The 9,666-nt window shown below is 50.2% G+C and overlaps 1 protein-coding gene across 1 annotated transcript; it reads right to left on the minus strand.

Annotated features, from left to right (window-relative positions):
- Positions 1 to 1,807: 1,807 nt before the first annotated feature.
- MCIDAS (multiciliate differentiation and DNA synthesis associated cell cycle protein) lies at positions 1,808 to 9,395 on the minus strand. The gene is made up of 7 exons (XM_058305828.2): positions 9,272 to 9,395; positions 9,089 to 9,185; positions 8,832 to 8,923; positions 5,737 to 5,809; positions 4,964 to 5,190; positions 4,000 to 4,110; positions 1,808 to 3,743 (listed from the first exon to the last, which is right to left on the minus strand). Exons 1-7 carry the CDS (start codon positions 9,386 to 9,388, stop codon positions 3,270 to 3,272), a joined length of 1,191 nt encoding a protein of 396 aa, XP_058161811.1. The 5' UTR covers positions 9,389 to 9,395; the 3' UTR covers positions 1,808 to 3,269.
- Between the last annotated feature and the right edge of the window lie 271 nt (positions 9,396 to 9,666).

The following is a 9,666-nucleotide window of genomic DNA, read 5'->3' on the forward strand; positions in this document are numbered from 1 at the left end:
AGCCAAATTCAACACAACTCTCACATTCCATATTCCCAGGTAAGATAATCTCAACAATGCTCTTTGAGAAATTCCCCAAATATATCTGGTCATCTACTCTTTATTCTTCATCTTCCAAGGAGTGATAACAAAACAAATCTCCCATAAAATTACCATTATTTTAGTAGTTATATTTTTGATATTGTCTTTATTATTCACAATAGTTATTTCCCTATTTGTTTCTTGTAAGTGAATTGCTTTCTTGCAGAGAAATCTATTATATTTAGGCACTTGAATTTTCTAGGCTTAGGCTATATGTTATCTTCATTTATGAAGTTGTTTTTGGCTTTTGATCTAATTTTCAAGATCCATTTTTGAAATATTTTCCTTGCCTGTCTGCTTTTTCTCCGGGAACCATAAAATGATTCAAGACAATATGAGAGTCCAAAAACAGAAGGTTTTCCATCAAAGTCCACTCATCCACTAAGTTCTTTGATATCCTGAGAGAAGAAAGAAGCTCATCCTCATTTCTTTATAGCAGGACAGAAAGCAGATCCCTGGACCCCATAGTGTGGGTTTCAGTTCTTCATTTCGAATATTAGATAGTTGAACTAAATGCCTTCCAATGACCCTGTCAGTTTTCAAGTTCCACTCCATACCCCCTTTCAAATAGCAAATACATATTTCATTGAATTAATTTGTATTAAAGTACAAGCTCTACAATTGGAGAAAAGCATCTGCTTCAGGTAAAGATGATACTGCTGATAAGCATTTCATGTAGCAACCAAATGTTGGAATAGCAAGCTCTTCTTTGCCACCACTGTGATATTCAGGTCTGTCCCCAGACTTCCCTCTCTACCATGACTCCCTCAATGACGTAATCCTGTCATGTAGCTTTAAATGCCATACATGAACTTATTTCTCCCAGCCCCACCCTCCCCCTGAACTCCAGACTCAATATCTAGCCAATTCGACATTCCAGTTGGATGTCTAAGCATAATAAGACCAAAAATGAACCCCTGGTTTCACAAAATCCCCTCTGACAGTCTTCCCCATCTCACTAAATGGCAATTCCTTTCTTTCGAAATATTTGCCTCTTCTCTTTCTCTCACACCCCTCAACCAATCCATCAGTGTCCTAGGGGCTCCACTTTCAAAATATATTCAGAATCAGACAACTTTCTCACCACCTCCATCACTGTCACCCTGATATAAACTATAATTATTCCTCACCTAGATTATTCTGATATTTTCCAAATGGTTTTCCTGATCCCATCCTTACTTCCCATGCCCACCGCACTCCATTTCTTTCAGAGAAACCCAAGCACTGCTTTTAAAATTTAAGTCTGATCATGCAACTACTCTTGTGGCTGAAGTCTTCAGACTTGTTCTTTGCTATTTCTTTGGTATCTATATCCCGGAGATTCTTGGTAACATTTAATAAACATCCATTGAACTAATGAATGAAACTAATCATTTTAACCTATTACTACGAATTAATGCAAAGTTGGTGATTTGTGCCATTAGTTCACAAAAGAGATCTCCTGGTCATTGAAACTTACGCATTATGAAACTACCAACTAAGGAATGGAGAAGAAAAGAACTCCTTTTGACAAGCCAAGCCAAATGTTTTTCAAGACAGGGTAAGTTTTCTTTTTCTTCTAATCCTGAACTGCGGTAACTTTATATTTAGCCAATGAAACAAAAATTTCTGGACCATCCACTGTATTTTTCAAACTGAAATATGAGGAAATGTGGTCTATTTTATTAATTTTTTTCCTACGTGGCTATTTAAATACAGATAACAGTACACATCGCAAACTGGGGAAGCAGGTTTTGCTACCCAACCCAGCTCTCCTGTTACCTGATATCGCCACTCAGATGGCAGGAGCAGCAATGGTGTAATAGGGCTGGAAACACCCCTAAGCTGAGCTTCCAAATGCAAGAAGTAGCCCTCATGTTGAGAACTGTGGAGGCTGGGGACAAATCACCCTTGACCTATGCCGTTCACATAATCTCAAAACAGGTTAGAAATAGGAATCCCAAAGAAAAGGGAATAGAAAAAAAGTCAAATTTAAGGAGCTATATAACATGTATGTTTTTCTTAGACTATCAAGTCAAGATAAAACATGAATATGTACCCCAGTTTATCCATGGAATTCAAATCAATAAAGTTTTACTTTTAACGTTTCCACTCGGTTTCTGGTTAAAAACAAACAAACAAACAAAAACTGTTAACACTCCCTCATGTGGTATATGCCATTTTCTTAAAAGAATATTTGCTTTTCAGGTGACTGTTCTGTTTACATACATAAAACTGTATATATAATTAATATAAGCACTTATCATAAATCTTTAAAAATTATATGAATGATCATTACAAACAAATGTGTTTAGCACCATTTTGTTGGTAGCCCCTTGCCCCTGAGAACCTGCATTCTTCTCTACTTGATTCCCCCAAGGCAACAACTGTTTAGGCTACTCTCCTGATTTTTCATCCTGGCAGTTGGAATAACAGTTTTCAATAGTAACAAAATTAGATGTCCTTCCATACTGGGGGAAATTGAGTGATATATTGAAACATTCACCCAGAGACCTGGCCCAGAATCTCTGACTATGAGAGTGATCGGAAGTTTCGGACAGTTCTTCCTACTGTGGAAAACTACTTAGCCTCTCAGAACCTGCTCTTCCTTATAAAACTAGGGCATTATATAATTATAAAAGTAGGGAAGCGGCCGTGGCTCAAGCAATTGAGCTCCCATTTACCATATGGAGGACAGATTAGATCCCTGGGACTTCCTGGTAAAAAAAAAAGAAAAAAGAAAAAAGGCTCCCAGACTGCGGGGAGAGGGGCAGGCCCCCTCATCCAGAAGCCAAGCAGCAAAAAAGATAATGATGCAACCACATAGGGGGAAACAAGTAAGCTGTGTTTAAGTTCCTTCCAGCTCAAAAGGTACATAACCCAAAGCTCTAAAAATAAATATTTTAAAAATAGACTGTAGAGATAACTCCCTCCCTCCCCCACTCTCTTTGTTTCGCCATGAAAAGAGGTGAAACTACATATTTTGTACCAGAACTTTAAATACAGTGCAGTAGTGTCAAGACATTTTTTTTTCTGGAAAAACAAAAAACTAAAAACCCCACAACATTAAGTTCCAGCGTGGTGTCTGCCCTGCAGAGGGAGTTCTTTTGAAAAGCCAGGTTCGGGAAACCACTGCAGCTCCCCCGCTCGGCCTCCAGGGACTCCGCGGTAGGGATACCAGGCAGTGTCTCGGAGGACCGCATCCCGGCTCAACTGGGAACCCAGCGGAATTTGTAACCCCCGCTTGCTGTCCGGATAGTGAAGGCGTTGCCCTGGGGAAAGGCGAGGGTGCGGATGGTGCTGTGGCTGCGAATGGGGGTGCTGAAGGAGCCGCCCGGCTCCAGCTCACTGTGGCTCAGGTTCAGCGCGCTCCGGCTACACTCGGTGCGCAGGCCTCGGAAAGCGCCGTGCAGGTTCCCCGGTTTCCGTGTTCCGCGCGGGTTTCCGTGCTCCGCGCAGGTTTCCGTGTTCGCGGGCTCCGGCTGCAGCCGGGGCCTCTTGGAATCGCGGTTCTGCAGGGCTTCGTCGCAGCGCTCGGAGATCTCCCTCAGGATGGCATCCACTTCGGTGCAATTCTGTCCCGCAGCGCTGAACAGCTCCTCCAGGCTCCTTTTGGCCGTCGCCTTGAGCAGGAACGGCTCGGCTTCTGCCCCGCAGTCCCGGGACTGCGTGATCATCAGCTTCTGCGAAAGATGGAGAGGAAGCGCCGTGGGGCGCGTAAGGAGGAGCACCCAGCGGGGAGCGCAAAAAGAGACTTGATCGTACGAAGCACGTCGCCCACTGCCGACGCAGGCACCCCCTGCAGGTGGTCCAGCGAACTCCCGGCTGTCTTCCTCCTCCCTCGTCCCCCGCCAGGACCCCACACTGGGAGCTGGGTGGCGGGTGCACAGGAATATTTCCGACGCCGGGCAAATTCCAGCACGCCCGCGCCCCACTTACATCCAGCACCGAGGCCAGATGTCGGGTCCGGCTAGCAAGTTCCTTCAGCTGCACGTTCCGCTCCTTGAGCGAGGCGATCTCCTCCTGCTTCTGGGTCAGCGTCACGTGCAGCTGCAAGGAGAGGAGACCCACTTTCACGGTTAGGCCACCGTACTCGGTGGTTTCGTCTGCATATTGTACATGAATTAAACCCAGATCCTAACGTCCCATCAGGAACTGGGAACCCAAGGACATTTGCATAGTGAGAATAATAATCAGTTTTCCTTTGCTGAATTTTTTTTTTTTTTTACAAAGCACTTTGACAAAATGTATCTCAATTGACCCTCAGTGTAGAGTGATGTGAGGAATACTGACCTGGGGCCACGGGCAGATCTAGGTTCTAAACTGGTTTTGCCTCTTTGGATATGAAGTTCAACCTTCCTATACCTCGGTTCCTTATCTGTACAATGGGGCTGGTAAGAGTACCTACCGCAATAGTTTATTGTGGGTATAACAGGAGACAGTAAGTTGATAAGTACACAGAAAACTCTCAATAAATATAGGTGGCTCTATTAAAAATCCAGTGGGGTAGGATTATTCCCATTTAGTGAAGTGGAAATTCATGTGGAGCCACTAGAGCAAGGGTTCTTAACCTTTTTTGTCCCAGGGATCCCCTTGCCTACAGATGAAAAACAGAGACCCCTTACTAAGTCAACACTACACTGTGTGTTATTTAATAGATATATCACACCCGCACCAACACGTCCCCACAAGAATGTTTTTTTCTGAATTTCAATTCAAGCTCACGGACCCCTTGTTAAGAGTAATAGCAGCTACTGTACCGCTAGCCTGTCTACTGGTTTTGACGGCCACAGAGGGGCATCTATGCCCTTGCACGCCCAGCTTGACCGTCCACTTCCGCCCTGCCCTCCATCCATAACCCTGCAACCCCCCAGGTTTCCTGGCCGCCAGGCAATGTCCCTACTTGATTATTCTCGACGAGCGCGTCCCCCAAAGCCCTCTGGTTCTGGTCGGCCACCTCCTTCCAGTATTGCTCTGGCGGGGGCACATCTGGAAGGCGCAGCGGTGGTGATGACAGGGCACGCGGGTCCAGCGGCGAAGAGAGGCAGGGCGCGAAGGGCGATACGTCGTCGCAGGGCGAGAAAGGGAAGTCTCCTTCGGCCAACGGGGGCGACATCAAAGAGGACGAGTCTAAGGGGAAGTGCGGCGGCTGGTCTGCAGTCTAGAACCGGTGCCCAGTGACAGAGGCAAAATGCCCCGCTGGTGTAGGGTTTTGTGGTAAGGCTCTTATGAAGCAGAGCACACCTCACTCCGCAACCTCTACTATTCCCAGGTCTTTCCTGATACTCTGTACATACACAGAAAGTACGCAATATATACCTGTTGAGCTGACCTGAACTGAACTGAATCTCCACGGTGGCCTAGGCAAACCTACCTGGGCCTGGAAGAGCCTTCGCTCCTCTCCACAGTCGAGCTACTCAACCTCTCTCCCATCGCATCACAGCGTGGGGTTCCCTCTCCTAGAACTCACGCGCGCAAACCAAGAGAGCGTTGTGGATCCCGTGATTCATCTTCTCCATTAGGAAGGAAGGGTTGTAACTGTGAAAAAGCCTCACTGAGGAACTACTGGCGAGTTGTTTCACAGCTGGCTGATGTATTTTCTTCAAGACCATGAAATCTAGTTTTGAGTGGAGGACCCCCCCACCCCCCCCACCCCCGTTGCTTAACTGCACTTGCCTGCAATGAGGTCATCCACCGTGTCTCTGAAATCCTGCAGGTCGAAGTCCGTATCCGTTTGCAGTGAATGGTTCTGAAAGAAACCAGAGATGTAAACCGGTTAAAGGTTGAGTCTGTTGGGTCTCGAACGAACACTTCCTAGTCGCAGAGGTCCGGGACTCGGCGGCGGTCATGCGCATGCTCACGTTAGCAACCGAGAGTCGTACTTGAAAATCAAAGCCCCATCTGGGACAGGGGACCCAACAGGCTTGCACTGCCATGGTGGGGAACTGGACGCAGGCCGGATCCGGTCCTCGACACTGCAGCCCGCGGCTCCCGCAGGGCGCTGAGACTGTGGGTGCCTCTGTATTGGGCCGCAGCCTTTCGCACACTGCGCAGTGGCCGCGCTCCGGCGCGTGGCCTGAGGCAGCCCGCACGGCCCCGCACCGCCTCGTTGGCCCGTCCTGAGCCAACCAGTTACCCCCGAGCAGGAGGACGCGTTCCTCCCGCGCCTGTGGAACCTTAACCCACTCTTCTCCTGGACCCGGCAAGGGGCCGCCGTTCTAACAGCAAAAAGCTCCCAATGCCAAAACCCATTCTTTCCTCCCAAGACACAACAGTGGGCAACATCCTCCAAAGCAGTAATTTGAGGCCGTTTGCCGTGCAGGCTCAGTCACACACACACACTCCCCCAACATAAAGAAAGGGAATGGTGGGCTATAGAAAATGCCTCTGTTTACCACTCAGCAGTCGTGCCCCCTATTGCTCTTTCCAGGCAACCCAGGAGCCTTTTTATTCCCTTAATTCATGGACATTTAATATTGACAAGGCCCTTTTACATAGACTAAGTTAATCCTTACACCAACAGTGGGAAGCAATCAGGGTTGGCAAGTGACCCCTCTTTATCTGATGGAACATCGGAGGCTCTGAGAAATTGAGTTGCCCAAGGTCACCCAAGTAGGAAATGGTGTGATCACAGCTCCTGCCTTGGAAAGTTGGAGCCTATTTCAATCCTCCTTCCTCTATACAACACTGCTTCTAGTGCTTCTCTCCCTCTTAGGAAAGCCAGGCTCCCAGCGAAGGCCATGCTAGAAAGAGGAAAGGATTCTCCCAAAGGATGTGGTGTGAGGGATTCTTCCAGTACTCCCATTCAGAAATATCTGTTCTAGATTCCAGGAATATTCCACTATTACTGATTCATTACTCTGTGTTAATCATACTCTTCTACCATACTCCTCTTACTCTCCAAACATATCTGAGAAGAGGGAGTTATTCTGACCCTAACTTCAAAGACTGGACAAGTTTATCAGTTTCCCTCCCAGATGAGAGATTCAAGCTGGCAGGCCCCTACCACCAGTTAGGAACTGAGGCTATTAGGAGAAAGGAGCTGAGGAAGGAAGGGCAGAGGGCTTCCAGACAACATAAATTCTGCCCTGGCTGAAGGGGTCAGAAATAAGACTCATTCTCCAATGTCTCCATCTCAGAGGAGATTTGGGAAAAGGCCGTACCATGAGGAGACTGTAGGCTGGGACCCAGGAAATGCTTCCCCTATTCTGGCACCTTCTCGAGCACGCTTCCTCTCTCCTTCCACCCTCCGCAGCAGGCAGAGGGCTGGGAAATGTGACCAGGCTGTGCCCTGGCCAGGGGTGTCCTCAGAGGATCTTCCTTTAGGGGCCTTTCCCTCTGTACCAGCTCTGGCTTTCACAGGAAAAACTGTGGACCCTTTGGACCATCTGCTGTTATCTGTGTCCTTGAAACCTTGAATCCTACCTTTCTATTAGGTAAACATCGGGCATGTCTCCAATACAAAAAAAAAAGATTAACATGGAAAGCTTGGTGTCAAATTTAATGTCTGTATACTTAAGTAAAAATTCAGCAAGAGTCTGCTTGGTTTTTGCTAAAAATAAATAGGAGGGTGGAATCTAGGCCTCTGGGTCAATTGAAAGATGCCCAGGCATTGTCTTTCCTTATTTGGGCATCCGGATCTAAAAAGTACAGTAAACTGGACTCTGCAGATCAATACCCACTCAAATCTCTTGCCTTAACAATCTCTGCCTCCTACCTAAGGCCCCTGAGCTCTATCTCAAGGTTCTAAGAGGCCTTTGGACCTGAGGAGACCTGGGAAACTTTGCTCCACCACCACCCCAGCCTCAGGAGGTGGTCACTTCTGTAGAGTTCTGTGCTGGGTCTGTCCCCAAGGACCTCATAGTCCAGGATCTGTTGCCAGGAAGCTGGAGCTGGCCCTCTTCCTGTGGAATCCATCTAGCTAAGACCTCCCACCCTTCTGGGCACTTCACATCCCACCAATGAGCCAGGTTTCTGGCCTCCCAGACTCCACTGGTGGGAAGTTCCATCTTCTGCTTTGAAAGTGTCAACCCTAGGAAGTGGTAGAAGTGGGATGGAAGAAGGTTTGGGGGAAAGGAAAAAACCAAATGTCTTTGCCCCATGGGATTAAATGACTAGAGCCTTTGGAAGAAGAAGAAAAGGACTTTTTTTTTAAAGTGCAGCTGCTAAATGGCGTCTGTGCAGAGAAGAGAGTTTTCTGTCAGATTTCTCCCGAAGTCCCTTGAACACCTTTCCTTTCCCCCAAGAGCAAATTCTCTTCATCTTTTCCAGTTTTGAGCAAGAAGTTGCCCACCGCCTTCCACTCCTCTTGGATGCCCACAGAATGAAAATGATTGTGAACAAACGGGAAGGGAGTGTTAGGGGAACAACAGGTCCTGGATCAGATGCCCAGGGCACAACTTGCTCCTCCCCACCCGCCTGACCCTCAGTGCACAACCTCTGCACTTCCTTGTCGCAGGTCCGGGGGACAGTGGGCGTGTGTGTGTGTGGGGGGGAAATAGGCGGCGAAGGACCCGTCCGTCCGGTAGAGGAGCCTTCCACGTGAGCCCCTCTGTCCAGAGTAGGCAGAAAACCTCGGGGGAAGTGGCTGTTGTCACGTAGTAGGAGGCTAGAGGAATTTCGGGTCCCCAAGCTCAGATACCCTCACGACGCCTCGCCCCAGCAACCTCTCCTTGCCGGAGCCGAAAGGCTGCGGAAACAAACCCACCGCTCCTGAGCCGGGTTGAGTTTCACGGAGGCCGCCAGGCTCCACAAGAAAGAAGGGAAGGTACCTGCGAGGCGGCTGGGTCACCACTAGGCGGCGCGTCGGACCCGAGTAGCGAGGAGCAGTCGGCGAGGTCCTGAAGGTCTATGGTGGTGAGGGCTGCGCGGGGAAACCGGGAGATGGGCGCCGGATGAACCCTGAGCCTCTCCTCCGGTCCTCGCCGCCCGGACCCCCGCCACGACGTCGGAGCCCGGTGGAGAGGAGCTCGCCGCACCCACCCGGCGCGGGACACCCGCAGGGGCGCATGGGGAGCATGGGGCTCACCTGGCAGCGCGGCGGGCTCCGGGTCCGGGGGATCCGCGTATACCGACACCGGACTGCCGCCGCTGCAGCCAGAAAAGAACTTCTGCGGAGGAGCAAACTAGCCGGGCACAGAAACGGTGAGCGCGCGTCAACCCTCCAGGTCCAGAGCGCGCAGACCCCGCCCGGCCCCGCGCCCGGCCCCACCTTCCTCTCCAGCTTCCCGGGCTTGCGGAAGGTCCGGCCCGGCAGCTCCAGCATCCTGTTGGGGCAGATGCTGTCGAAGGCCCGGCGCCCCGCCGCGCTGCCCCCGCAGGTCTGCATCCTGCCTCGGGGCCCGCTGTGACCCCGGAATCCCGCGCCGACTGTTCGGAGAAGGCGGGTCGGGCAGGGACGGCGGCCCGCAGCCTGCGCTAAGCCGGTTGCCCGCAGTCTCAGGAGCTGGCGGAGGTCGGGTTGGCGCGTGGCCGGGGAGGGGCCGGGGGCGGCGGGGGAGGCACCCGGGGGAGGCGGAGGACCGCGGCGCGGGCGGGGCGGCTCGCGCCTGAGCGCCAGAGGTGGCGCCTTCAGCCTGGGACAATCTGCGCCCGGGCGGAGGCGTC

The sequence above is a fragment of the Dasypus novemcinctus genome, chromosome 2 (genome assembly GCF_030445035.2).
Source record: "Dasypus novemcinctus isolate mDasNov1 chromosome 2, mDasNov1.1.hap2, whole genome shotgun sequence".
Classification (NCBI taxonomy): domain Eukaryota; kingdom Metazoa; phylum Chordata; class Mammalia; order Cingulata; family Dasypodidae; genus Dasypus; species Dasypus novemcinctus.

Coding starts and splice junctions, on each gene's coding strand:
- MCIDAS (XM_058305828.2), bottom strand. CDS start 9,388: ATGCAGACCTGCGGGGGCAGCGCGGCGGGGCGCCGGGCCTTCGACAGC. Junction 9,186..9,271: donor CCGGGAAGCTGGAGAGGAAG/GTGGGGCCGGGC, acceptor GTGCCCGGCTAG/TTTGCTCCTCCGCAGAAGTT. Junction 3,744..3,999: donor ATCTGGCCTCGGTGCTGGAT/GTAAGTGGGGCG, acceptor CATCTTTCGCAG/AAGCTGATGATCACGCAGTC.